The sequence below is a fragment of the Hevea brasiliensis genome, chromosome 3 (genome assembly GCF_030052815.1).
Source record: "Hevea brasiliensis isolate MT/VB/25A 57/8 chromosome 3, ASM3005281v1, whole genome shotgun sequence".
Lineage (NCBI taxonomy): Eukaryota > Viridiplantae > Streptophyta > Magnoliopsida > Malpighiales > Euphorbiaceae > Hevea > Hevea brasiliensis.
Window position 1 is genome coordinate 117,037,552 of NC_079495.1, and position 14,698 is coordinate 117,052,249.

Sequence of the window (14,698 nt, forward strand, 5' to 3'; positions counted from 1 at the left end):
AACTCCTCCTCCTCCTCTTCTTCTTCTTCTTCTTCTTCTTCTGTCTTCAACTCTTAGACTCAAAACAGCCCATCCCCATTCTTCATTTTCACTGGACTGGTTGCTTCTTGTCTCCTCTTGTGTCACTGGGTTATTATGCAAGATGGCTAGATGGTTAGTTATGCAAGATAGGTAGCTACGCATGCATCAAAACAAAGTGTTATCATGCAAGATGGGTAGTTGTTTTGCATTCTTTGGTATTTTAATATTATGATTTTGTTGATGCATGTTGTTTGGCTTATTAATTTGATGATGCTTCCATTTCTGGGGTTCTGGTCATTGGGATATTAGAGGTTGAAGGGGAAATTTTGTTTGTTAGAAATTAAAAAGACAAGGGAGGAACCAAAGAGATATCTGTTTGCTTATTGGATAAGAGACACAATTATCAATTATGCATAAGATGCAGCATTCCACATTGGAAAGCTAATATTTTTCAACGAAGATTTAATGAGTTTGTGGCCTGTGAGTACAATTATCATCAATTTTATGGATTTAATTATTCCCATTTGATGTGAGATTGGAAGAAATTTTCAAGGGTCTTTGTGTTTGAATTGGACTATGAATTTTTGGGTTTATGAAGGAGAAGCTAGGTTTGCATTTGATTTTCCGGGTTTGAAGGAGGATATTCTTACTGGTTTTATGAATCTGTAATTTTCTATATTTTTTTATTTTGATAAAAAATAAAAAATAATTTTCAATGTTAAAAATAGAAAATTTAATATTTATCATTAAAAATAATATTTTACTAAGTTAGGATTAATTTGGACTTAATTTAATAGTTTTTTTTTAGCCAAAAGTTCATTTTGGCCATATTTAGTCCTTGACTATAAGTACAGGGGCTTATTTGATTTTTCTTTTTGCCATTTAACTTTTGTGGACAACACTTTTTTAGGTCTTTCTAAAATTTATCCTTCTGTTTTCTTTTGGAATAGTAGGGAAAAAAAAGTTGCAAGCAAAAAACCTAGGTTACTATGGTTTTGTTTATGCACTAATTTATTTATAATTAGTATAATGCCCATACTATGTATAGAAAATTTATAATTTTATTTATAATTTAATTTTTAATTTCATTCTAAATAAGAATAAATTATTATTATTAAATTAATTTTTAACTAAAATTTTTTTATTTAATTTAATTTGAATAAAATTTTAATTATTATAATAATTTATGATGTAATTAATTAAAATACCTATTTAATTCTTTTTATACATATATTAATAGTACTTTCTATGATTACTACGTTTAAAATGTAATAAAATTACTTCATTCAAAAATAATTTAAATTCTATGAAATTTTTATAGTCTATCTTATAATTTATGTAAATCGATATTTATTTTTTATTGATTATAGAAAATATATTAGATTAATCATAAAATGATACTATTTTAAAAATATATAAATATAATATTTTTTGTTATTAATATAATAAAAAATATATTAAATTATTAATAATGAGTTGAATTATTTAATTTTAATAATAATAAAAATCTATAACATTATAATTAATGAAAAATAACATTTTATTATATTGTTTTTGAAAAAATGCTATATCTTTAAATATTTGTAAAGTGTAAATTTTTTTTATTAATCTAATATATTTTTTATAAAATAATTCTTTCACAAAAATAGTTATCGCTTTATATAAATTTATGATATAAAATAAATACATTTCATAAAAATTAAAATTTTAAAATATCATCATTTTCTATTAATATAATAAATATTAAAAATACATATTTTTTTTCAAAAGACAAATCCTATAATTTTAATATTGTAACGTTTTTTTAATCATCTTTACTTGTAGCTAAATTTTTAATTTAATTATATTTATAATTAGCCTTTGAAATTCTAGAGATAATTTATACATAAAAATATGAATATTTAATTAAAATTTGAAAATAATTCTATCAAAAATTAATGATAATAAAATATAAATAATCAAAATATTTGTTATAATTACATTCTATATATAATTATAATGAAATAAAATATTAACAAGTTTAAGAAATATTAAATAATAAATTTATAAAAGAAAATTAGTAATTAAATAAATATTAATTAAAGATATCTAAATAAATAAATTTTAAGAATGATATCTAATAACTTTTGAAAGAAATAATAAAAATAGAGCTAATAGATTTGAGACTACTTAGATGAAATAAAAATATTTTGTGAGAAAAAAGTACTTGATGTATATCAAATGTCTCATATGATATAATATATATAGACAAACAAATAGAAATCATTTAAATAAAATTTTAATTTTATAATTAAATATTATTTAATTGAAAAACAATAGGAAAAACATTCAAATTCATTTTTATAATAGTAAAATATTTTCCATTTACTTAGCCATTTCAATTCAATGGCTATAAGTTGGCCATAAAGGTAATAATAATAAGCATTAATTAATCTTAAGAAAGTGAAACAAAAAGAATATTAAATTATTAAAATAAAAAATAATACATACTAATTATAAATAAGTCAAATCTTTATATTTTATTCTTATAACTTTTTATGTAAACTACATCTTTTATCTCTCAAATTCTTTAACAAAGATTTCATAATAAAAATAATAGAAAATATAATAATATAATAAAAATATTTATTAAAGATATAAAATAATTTAAGATTGATTAAATTATATGATAGTTGCTTATGAGATCACAAATTAATGGCTAATTTTCTTTTAATTAATAGCCATCAATAACCTTTTATTATTATTATTATTATTATTATTATAATTATTATTATTATTATTATTATTATTATTATGAGTGATATGTGGCAAATAATATTTTTGCATATGTGGCAAATAATATTTTTGCATAAATAAATTTATAAAAAAAATAATATAAATAATTTTTAAATATTACATATAGTCATAAAAGATTTTTAGTTTTTAAAAATCAAATTCTAAAGAAAATAATAATTTAAATAATAAATGTTAAGGCAATATCGTAAATAATAAATGATAACCAAAAAGAATTAAATAATAATTAGGACAAAAGATCGTTATTTATAGAAGTTTACACATGGCAAACTCTTCAAAGAAAATGTCATATGGCATTCTCTTGAGAATACCTTCCTACTTTATATATATAAATAGATTTAATAACCATGTCGAAACTTTATAAGGCCTTTTCTTCAAGTGTGAATAGATTTTTTCTTCCGCTAAGCAAAAGAAAGAGATGCAACTCTATGGAAGGATTTTTCTTCTTCTTCTTCTTCTTCTTCTTCTTCTTCTTCTTCTTCTTCTTCTTCTTCTTCTTCTTCCTTTTTAAATGCAAACTTGCATTAAAAAGCCCATAAGAGTAGAGATACATCATGGGTCTAAAAAAAACCATATAAAGCGAAAAGAAGAGCCCACATATTATGGTTGATAGCTAGCCTAATTAAACAAAACCTCCCGAATCAAACCAAAGACTCAAATCATCACACCAATCCCAAAAGAAACCCTACCTTATCCTAGAAACCCTACGAAAACAAGATGGGACCACTAAACATAATTTGCCATTGGCCACCACTAGAGGAGCTAAACATAGATTAAAGCCAATATATCATCAGCAACCAAGGGGCGACCAAGAGCCCATCCAAGCACAACCACTCTTCTATAACACACAAACTCCCAACTTTCTCAGTAGAACACAAAACCCAGTTCTACAACTAATAAGAGGGACCTGCCACAGAGCTTGCTGGCACTCAAACCATTAGGAAGGCCTTTTGACCCTAGTGAAGAAGTAGAACCCAAAGATGATAAAACAACTAAAAGCAAGTGACACCCTTTTACCGTGTATAATCACCCTTAGACCCAAAAGATAAAACACTAAAAGAGACTTCCATACTATGATTGATCATCATTAAAGCCTCTCCATCCAAAGCCCTCAAACTATACTTAGCACATAAACACCGCTATAGATGTCCTCTCAATGAAGACCAACCTGCATGCAAACCAAATGACACAAACCAGCGATTATATACACCTTAACCTAACTAAGGGAGGGCTTTCCCTCAAAGCTAGGCTGGTGACCAAAAAATGAAGCCCTTCCCTACCAGAGGTAGGAGAAGCTAAAGTAGAAAATGATGATCAATGACCCAAGAGGACATAAAATGAAAATCCCTAAATGATAAAAATTTTCTCTCTCTCAAACTAACTATGTGGAAGGATTGTAGCTTCTATAATAGGTCTTTTGCATAGCTTATGGCTTGGCTTTCCACTTGTAAAATAGCTCCTCACTTAGCTAGTTACCAATATAGGCATCAATATGTACTCCAAAAACACTTTAGTAGGTGTTGGCTAATGCTTCTCAGTTGCATCGTCAGGACAATCAACCACCATAAAGCTCTCTCCTTTGAAAACCTCAAGCTTGTTTATGGCAAATGAGCCATGAGCTTCTACCACATCCTTGAAGTCTTATAGGCTTGGTGCATACACAGGAATATTGAAATTGTAAGCTTTTCACTTGTAATAAGCTCCTGTCATAAATGTAATGATATTAGTTTAAATTTTCTTTTAAGAGAAAAAGTTTTCAATTATTAAAGTTAGTTTTTTTGTTCTTTTGGATAAGTAAAGATTTATTAATTAAAATGTAAGTAAAAGTATCTTAGCATGGACATTACCAACTAAAACTAAGCCAATAAACCAACCCCTTATATCCAACTTAAGTGATGACATGCTAAGAAAAAAAACTTGATCAAAAGTACAAACCATCACAAGCACAACAATAGAAAATTACAAAACAATAAACTTTAAAATAGAGCTAAAAAACGCAGATAAATCAATTACCAAGAACTTGCTTAAAAAAAGGAATTTTAGGCTTAATTAGCCTCATATAATAGATGCATCTATCAATTTTGATAATGATTAAATTTTTATTATTTATTTATTCAAAATATACTCACATGGTTAAAATTTTATTCATTTATTTATTCAAAATATAGTCATGTGGTCCAAAAACATAATTTATATATGCAACACTTCTTTCAAGCTTCACACTGTAATATTCTTGGATTGACTTTTGACCACCTTTAAGCCAGCCAAATATAAGACAATTTACATAATTCAATTGACTCTGACATGTCATTTACTTTATAGATGTATAACACATTCTTTAAAAAAATGACATTATAATAAGAAAAACTCTATTATTAATAAACTACTAATTTAATGTACAATAATATATAAACTACATACAATTTAATTAAAATGCCAAAAGTCTCCAACATACACAAATATTAATTAATTTCATATGCTTAAAATAAATGTAAAATAAAAATAAATGAAGATTATTCTTTCCATTTTAATCCTTGTAAAACTCTCAAATAAAATACTAAGATACCAAAAAAACCAAACCTAAGAGAGCTAGTGCATGGAAAATGCTAAATGAAACACATCAATTGATCTTGCTGGAAAAAGTCTTTGGTAAAGAGAACTAGGAACTGCAGGTGCAAAATAATTTTGGTGGCCACTAGCAGTTAGACACTTTTCCATGTTTCCCCATAATTGGCAACCAAGGGTGGATGGAGTTGGAAAAGAGTGTTGAAGTCATTGCTTGGGAGATCAGGAAAAAAAAAAAAAAACTCAGGCAGCTCAAGTTTTAATGACTCCTATCGCTTGATCATGTGCTTCATGATAACATCATATTAGATTTATGATCTAAAATCCTAATTGATTTTGGAAACCATTTCCTAATAATTTGAGTAGGATAAATATTCCTCGATAGGATGAACGTATATTTCCTATATAGAGTAGAACTCCTATTTTAGTATTATTTCTAAATTGAGTAAGATTCCTAATGAAATTAGGATTAGAGTGACTAATACTATAAATAAAAGAATGGTATAAAGGTTATTTGGCTTTCAGCTCATGGTGTGAGCTGTCGCTCATTATAGAAAAGAGCTTTGCCAATTGTTAAGGATTTGGCTCTACCTATTAATGAGAGGATCTTGTCCATTGCAGTCCTATGAAGAGAAAAAGGCTTTAGCCTAAGGTAGGGAAAGGGCATAATTCAAGAAGAAAGGATTATAGCCCATTGTAGTTGAAGACACTCTTTGTGGCATAATAGTTAAAATTTTAATATATTAGGTTATGTCTAGAAGACACTGAGATGACTAACTAATATATTTACTATGAGTAGTTTGATGTAAGTGTTCTCTTGGGTGTAATTGGGTTAATGGGTAGTATAGTTTTGAACTTATAATTGATGATTTATTATTTGATTATAGTGGATAATGGCATATCCGTAGATCTAACCCTATGTAGAGAGGGTGAATCATGTAAATATTAGTATTTTATGTGTTTACTTTATTTCTTTGTAGTTTACACAATTTCACAATACACAACACATCAATTATGTATTGTGTGTTGTTTTCAGAAGAGCATCTAAATCCACCACCTGAAATGGGACATCGGGGGAATTGAGTTGCAACATATATAGGGTTTCTTCAAGAAGGTGAAGCATTGATTAGGCACATAAGGCTTGTATGGATAATTAAAGTTTTTTTTTTCTAAAGAATTTAATCCCAATTATGCTAATTAATTAAACATACAAGAACTTTAAGAACATTAAAAACATGTTAACAATATCAATCATAGGTATATAACTCATCAGTACTTAAACAATTTATTAGTTAAATTAGCAACTAACAGTTGCTTAAATTAATATAAAAGTAAATTAAAAATCTTAATAATCTTATATTAGATCGATGAGAAGAGAAGGAGAAAGATAAAATAACCCATACTTTGCAGTACAAAGAAAAGAAAACATAAGAAGATATATAGATTAAAGATTATAAATAAATGGAGAAAATAGCAACCTAGGAGTTATTGGCATACCTAGCCTCTCCCATGCCTCCTTGCATACAAAGCAATTTCTCAAGCTTAATGTTATAGATGACAAAATTGTCTCCTTTAGTAGCCATAGAGATGGTTGTTGTAGTGTTATATTATTGAGATAATGGGCGTAGAATAAGTTTTAAGGCATGTAAATCATTATCTTTAAGGTATTAATTGCTCATACTAAATTATTACAAGGTTATGGCAATATATCTCTAGATATAACAAAACTAGAAATCTGCAGGCTGCAATTTTTGAAAATTTCCCTTAAGAACTTTTTAAATGAACAAAAATTAGAGAGACAAGAGGAGAAGAAGAAGAAATAGAAGTAATATATTTGAATTAAACAATTCATCATATTTATAGACAATGAAAAGTCATTGCACATTTCTAAACAGACACATTTGTCTATTTCCAACAGACATAACTATTTATTTTAAATTGGCATTTTTTCTAATAAATATGACTGTTTATGTGTAATACATATATCTTGTTTATGACACCTCTCAAAACAGTTGTGACTGTTTGTACATAATAGACATGTTTGTTTATTAAGAGACACATCTACTTGTGAACAAATATAGCTATTTGTAATTTATTTATGAAAATAAGAATAAAATAATTATTTTATTTTACACACATACATGCCAAGTGTCATCATAGAATAATATATATTTATTTAAATAAATATAATTTTATATATTTCATTTTTTTCTACTTCTTCGCTCTCTTATATTTTAATAATGTGGGAATTCCTTCTCTTTTTACTACCTAACATATAAGTTATGTATAACATATATTTGTGCATAAAAGACAAGAAATGAGGGTTGAAGAAAGAAAAGTAGGAAGAGGTGGAATATAAAAAGTGTAGGTTATGTAATAGTAATCTTAGGCCCTCGATTATCACCAGAATTCTAATTTACCGACTTATATTCTCCTATTTGAAATCTAAAATTTTACAAAGATTTAATTCATTTGATTTCTTAGAAATGAAAAAAATTCAATTCTTTTTTACTTTAAAAAATTTTCATTTTCAAAAAAATATAAATCAAGTATGATTATGTAAAAATTCAATTAAATAATTTTCTTGTAAATGATTTTATTCTAAACGAAGCTTATATGCCACTTAATCTACTCTCTCACTAAATATGGAAACAAGTGGTTGTTGATTTTAAGCAAATTTAACATTTATCGGCAATTTTACTGTTTGTCAATAAAATGGAACCATTTTAGTTCAGAAATACCTTTAAGTAAGTTAGGATATAATTTTTTTGGATGAACTATAATTTAGTTTCTTAGGTTTAGTTAAACCAACAACTTAGTCTTTGCAGTTTTAAAACCAAATAATTTAGTTCTTGATATTTTAATAAATCTACAAGTTAGTCCTTATAATTAAAATTTTGGTTAAGTTATTGTTAATTTTAGCAAAACTGACAAAAATACTCTTAATTCTATTTTCAGTTTGAAAACAATGTCATTCTAAGGTTTTATATTATTAACAATTTTGTTAATAAGATTTTATTTTATTAACAATTTAGTCCCTTTATTTTTAAAACGCGAGTTCCATTAAATTTAAATTATAATAATTTAAAATATGCATTAATTACTTTAAGATTCTAAAAATTTTGGTTAATTACAAAATTATCCATATATTTTATCAATTAATCCTCAAATATTATAGCCATCGATAAATAAGCTCTTATAATTTTGTAAAATTCTACTCGTCATTATTATGTTAATAACATATAAATAATTATATATATATATATATATATATATATATATATATATATAAGAGAAAAAAAAAGAAAAATAAAATATGAATCTGGGTGCAAATTGTTAATAAAATAAAACATCAGGGACTAAATTATTTCAGATTGAAAATAGAGTTAAAAGTATTTTGATCAATGTTGCTAAATTTAATGGGGAATTAATTATGATTCTAATGGTAATAACTAACTTGTAATTTTATTAAAATGTCAATGACTAAATTATTTGATTTTAAAACTACAAGGGTTAAGATATATGTTTAACCAAATCTCAAGGGCTAAATTGTCTATAAAATAAAACCTTAGGGGCTAAATTGTTTTCATATTGAAAATAGAGTTAAGGGTATTTTGGTTATTTTTATTAAAATTGATGGCAACTTAACTAAAATTATAACGGTAGGAACTAACTTGTAGATTTATTAAAATATTAAGGATTAAATTACTTGATTATGAAATTATAAGAACTAAATTATAAGTTTAAGTAAATATGATTGATTAAATTATAGTTTACCCTTTTTTTCTTGTTTTAAGCAACGTAAATTTAAGTTTTACAAATAAATACAGTCGTAGATTATAATACTAAGATATTAATATGATGTATTATATAATTAACACCTATAATTTATAACATCTGGTGGATATCTGTTGCACCTTTAAGCAAATTGATAAGTTATTTTTATCAAATAATTCGAGAAATTTCTCTATATAAATTATGAAAAAGATGATGAATTTATAAAGAAATTTTTTAAATTATTTCAAAAAAAAAAACTTATTAATTCACTTCAACATGCGGCAAATACTTATTGAGATGTTGCAAATAAGAAATACATAATTGCTAACAGGGACTCATGTACTAAAAAATCTATTTGTATAATCTTAACTATGTTTATATTAGAGATAAATTATAATTTAATTTTTTTTATCAATTTTTAAAAAATTAAAAGCTTATTTATCATCAAAATAATACAAGCTTATTTCATCTATTTTCAAATTCGAAAGAGTTTGGTTAGACTTCAAAGCATTTTAATAAGGCCGTGCTTTAAGGGCCAAACACTTATGTCCATATAAACGATAGATTTAGGGCGTGTAGCACCGGCTCCGATTCTTGTCTGATATCGGACCCGGAACCAAGTTGAGTTTTGAACTCCCACCGCATCACTGCCCGCCTCCCTGCCGCCCGCCAGGACACTAATAATCGACGCTGCCCATCAAAATTCCTGTGTACGATTTTCTTATTTGGTTTGATTTCTTAAATCATGGATATTAACAATGGTGATGAAGAGGAATTTGAGTTCTCGAGGAATTACTTTCTCGCAAAAGAGAGTTCGGGTAAGAAATCAACCCGCAAGATTTCTGATATTGATCTGGTTGATGAACAGGTTCCGTCTCTAACTTCCCCTAATAACACATTTCTTCTTGTCTTCGTTTTGTTTCAGGGATTAATGGCTTTTTTTTGTCTTCCTTATTATGTGCAGGAGCTGACAGCAGCTGTAGCTAATATTGAACCAAAGCATGAGAAATAGACTATTGCTCTTGTGAATAGTTATAAGAAGCTATATCCCCGATGGGTTTTTGAGCTCAGGTTGGTATTACTCTTTGCTGCATTATCAAAGTTTTTAATTGGCGTTCGTTGAATTTATATTGAAGTAATAATGCCATGAATATTGAAATAGGTATCCTATAATGAAATGCATATACATATATGATGCACATGAAGAGGGCAAGAGATTATTGCAAGGGTTTTTCCTTTCTTGCCCAAAAGAGTAGCTGCATAGGCAAGATGAAGCAATTAATAGACATCCAGTTCAGGAAACTGGATGGAATCAAGTTTAGTAGGAATTGTCTAATTTTGTTGATATCAACAAAGGGATTTACAAAGAGGTGCATTCATTAGCAGTTTAGGTGGTTACTGCTTTTAGTCTGAGACACCATTTCTCTTCCTTACAATGCAACTAGTTTGTGGTTTTGCATAGATGGCCGCATGGCCCCACTAATTTCAGTGTGCTCGTTTTTCTCGTAGTTCTTTTGTCGATTAAGAGGGTTTTGTAAAATCATGTGACATTTCATTAATGTTTTGATTTGTTCTTTATTACGAATTAGGTGTGGTTTTGGCCTTCTAATGTATGGATTTGGATCTAAGAAGGCTTTAATTGAATCTTTTGCTTCAACAGCATTGGCAGAGTATCCTGTGGTTGTAATCAATGGGTATCTTCAGTCGATTAATCTAAAACAGGTACCATTCACTTGGACATATTTCTAGAATGAAATTATTAATTTGCACATCTCCGGTCTCTGGACGCAAGAATAACAAAACGTATGCTATGCTCAAAACTGAAGTCTCCATTTTTTCCTGTCACATTTAAGATCATTCTTTTTCCTTCTATTTGCTGGTTTGGGGCATAAGCACAGGAGGTGCACTATGCTATCTTTAATTTTTTTTTTTTACTCTGTTTGTTTGCATCATGCTCATTTAAAATAATGTCAATGCTTTTAGGTCATGACAGCCTTAGCTGAAGTGTGGTGGGATCAGTTGAAAACCAGACAAAGGACTTCATCGAGGATTTTACAAAAAGTTCAACAGCCATTCAATTCTCGATCGGTGGATGATCTTCTTGCATTTTTGGATAAATCAGAGGCAGAGGAAAATGATTCTTTTATATGTGTTGTCGTTCATAACATTGATGGGCCTGGGTTAAGAGACTCTGAAAGCCAACAGTATCTTGCACGCATTGCTTCTTGTTCGAATATCCGTACCATTGCCACTGTTGACCATGTCAATGCACCTCTCTGTAAGTGTTTTCTTTTCATTGTCTGTTATTTGTGGACAAGATGTTGGTTATGTTTAGCATGTTGTTACTTGCCTACAGCACTTCTAATTTTGGTTAAAACGTTCTTAGCATTTCTATTGCTGTTGCTATGGCCTTTAGACCAAAACTGAAATTATTTTTTGGTTAACATGTTTATTACTAGTGCAACTTTTTGCTTTATTTTCCTCCAAATGCTTCAATAGAATGGAACTTAGGTGGCTCTATTCATTTTATCTGGTTAATTCTAAAAACCTGAATATTCATTTTTTGAATGTACCTGAATATTCACTTTTTGAATGTCTCCTGAATAATGGTGGATGTATTCATGGCAAACCAATGATAGATGCAAAACTTCCTTGTTGTTTCTATCTATGGCATGATATGGATAGGTGCACTATGTAATTCCTTTTGATCCTTCCTTTTATTAAAGAGCAAAACTTCCTTGTTGTTTCTATCTATGGCATGATATGGATAGGTGCACTATGTAATTCCTTTTGATCCTTCCTTTTATTAAAGAGCAAAACTTCCTTCTAACTCTTTTGCTCCATCTGTTTGCAGAAATAACTTATTTGTGGAAAATATTTTATGAGAAAATAACTTTTGTACTAGTACTATTTGATTGCAATATTCAAAAATTAGTTAGAAATAATTTGAGCATTTGAAGAGTGCATTTGAAAATATTAATTTCCTTTCAATAACTAAACATATGAAAAAAGTTTGAATATTTTTTCCCAATTTATAGTTTAATAAGAGAGAAAATTGAAAAGGGTGAATTATGGTCGTCACTGGAAATTAGCAGTGGCAGCAGGTGACTTGAGTTTGCCGTAGATGATCATGGTTGGATGTGATCAGTAGCCTTATGAGTGTATGTGCCTATGTATTTCCTTGAAATTCCTTCCATCTTTCTAAATTTGTGAAAGTCTGGAAAGTGACTTCCCATGTAAAATTTAGGTCATTTTGCTTGAAATGACTTAGTTGCATACTGAACATAAAAAAAAAAATGCTGAAAATGTTTTCTAGGAAATATTTTCCAAAAGGCAGAAAGAATTAAGCCTTTTTATATTTTCTTTTCTTCATTGATCTTTTAGTATTATGTTCAATTGTCCATATTTAGTTTTGCATTATCTTTGAAGCTAACAAGCACATCCTGGGTTTGTTGGTAGTGTGGGACAAGAAGATGGTTCACACACAATTTAACTGGTATTGGTACCATGTTCCCACCTATGCACCATATAAGGTTGAAGGAATCTTCTTTCCTTTGATTCTTGCACACAGCAATACATCCCAGAGTGCCAAAACAGCTGCAATAGTTTTACAGAGTTTGACACCCAATGCTCAGAGTGTGTTCAAAATTCTTGCAGAATATCAACGGTCGCACCCTGAAGAAGAAGGCAAGTAACTACTTATGGTTTGGATGTTTCATATAAAGTCTTATATGTTCCATTTCATTTGTGAAACACATATTATGTCTTATATGTTCCATTTCATTTGTCATTCTCAGGCATGCCTTTTGATAATCTATATACAATCTCCAGAGAGCGCTTCCTTGTGAGTAGCCAGGTTACCCTTAACTCCCATTTGACAGAATTCAAGGATCACGAGTTGGTGAAGACCAGAAGGCGTAGTGATGGCCAAGATTGTTTATATATCCCTCTTACAAATGATTCACTTGAAAAGCTACTTTCTGAAATCAATCAATAGTGTAATGTGTATTTGCACCTTACCTAACTACCTATTGTTCACAGCTTGAATAGCGTTTACATGTGTCCTTGGTGTGTGAATGAAGACTATGGTTTTGCAAGTAAACTCTGAATTTAGGCCTAGTAGCAGATTCTTTTCCTTTGCATTCAGTTTGGTAATATAATGCCTGCCGGAATTATGCACCGTAGAACTGGGTTCCTTTACCATGGTCGGGTCACCAATCACCTGCAGCGTCGAGGCCAGCCTATTTGTAAGCTTAATCTTGCAGGAAATTATATGTAATGCGTGAGTTACACTTCGTTACTTTTAAAGAGTTATAATGAATGGGTAATACACTTGTTTTCATTAGCTCAAGGCCCTTAATCGTATTTGGATATGGTCAGGATAATTTTAATGCTTAAGAAGTGTTTAGTATGAGGTTAATAAGAATAATTATTATTTTTGTATACTTAGAGAAACTGTGTTAACTTTTTACTTTATTAATATTTATATCCTATTGAGGGATTAAATGCTGATATTGATAGATTTAGGTTAATAATTACACTCTTTAAAAATTAAGACTTATGAGGATAATATTTAATTCTTGATTTTTTAATCTTCTGTCAAACACGCTCTTAATTAAATAGAATTGAGGGCAATCTCGCACCAATAACAATAAGGTGGATGCTAAATGCAAAGCTAGTAAACTGAAGAGATAACTGCAGAAGTGCAAATTAATCATAACAATGACAGATTGAAATTTTTGCTAGATGCAATCAAATTTTTTTATTAAAATTCAATAGAAATTTTAATTATATTGCATACAGCTTATATCAAACATAGAAATGTATAAATGAAAGGAGTTCAAAATTAAAAATAAATATATAAAAAGAATAAAAAAGAAATAGAATATGATTCATAGAATAAAAAAACAAAAAGAGTACGATTCAGATGCAAAAAGAATGTAAACTTGTCAAAGATATTATCCTGCATGGTATATTGGGATCGAATATAACGTGTGCAACAGTTCTGACAGTAGAGATGGCCTTTATTTTAGGCCAAATCCAAATGATAAAAATTGTTGTGCATTATAAAAATTGTAGTTATGAACTCACTTGTGTCTGCTTAAGTGATAATGTTCTTAGTTATCTTTCCTTTCTTTTCCTTTTTCTTCCCCATATTTGCAGAATTTAAAGCAGTTTCCCCCCCAATTTCAGAATTAAAAGTAACATTTTTCCCTATTTGCAATTCATTTTGCCTAACTAACAAATTAACAACTCGAGTGAATTCATGTAACCTAAACAAAGGCATCAACAACCAAAGCATCTATAACAGAGGCGAAAGCATGAAGAAAAAAAAATCATGAGGAATTGGAAATTTTACATTTCTTTTATGGAAGCATTATGAGCGGATATAACTAATGAGTTACATAACAGGAGAGCTAATTTCTCCCTTTCTTATCATAAGATGAATTTATATTAATTATCACCTATATATATATAAATTTCATCAACAAATTTATTCATAAAATTATGATTCATTTGGAGCCTCGTTTCAAGAGACATT

The 14,698-nt window shown here is 28.3% G+C and overlaps 1 protein-coding gene and 1 pseudogene across 1 annotated transcript; one reads left to right on the forward strand and one right to left on the reverse strand.

Annotated features, from left to right (window-relative positions):
• Positions 1–5,394: 5,394 nt before the first annotated feature.
• LOC110633720 (indole-3-acetate O-methyltransferase 1-like) lies at positions 5,395–6,962 on the reverse strand (annotated as a pseudogene).
• Positions 6,963–9,774: 2,812 nt separating this feature from the next.
• LOC110647835 (origin of replication complex subunit 2) lies at positions 9,775–13,501 on the forward strand. The gene is given in 6 exon segments (XM_021801839.2): positions 9,775–10,024; positions 10,121–10,227; positions 10,746–10,878; positions 11,140–11,434; positions 12,616–12,843; positions 12,954–13,501. Coding segments are annotated over 6 exon segments (1,086 nt in total). The 5' UTR covers positions 9,775–9,901; the 3' UTR covers positions 13,154–13,501.
• Positions 13,502–14,698: the final 1,197 nt, after the last annotated feature.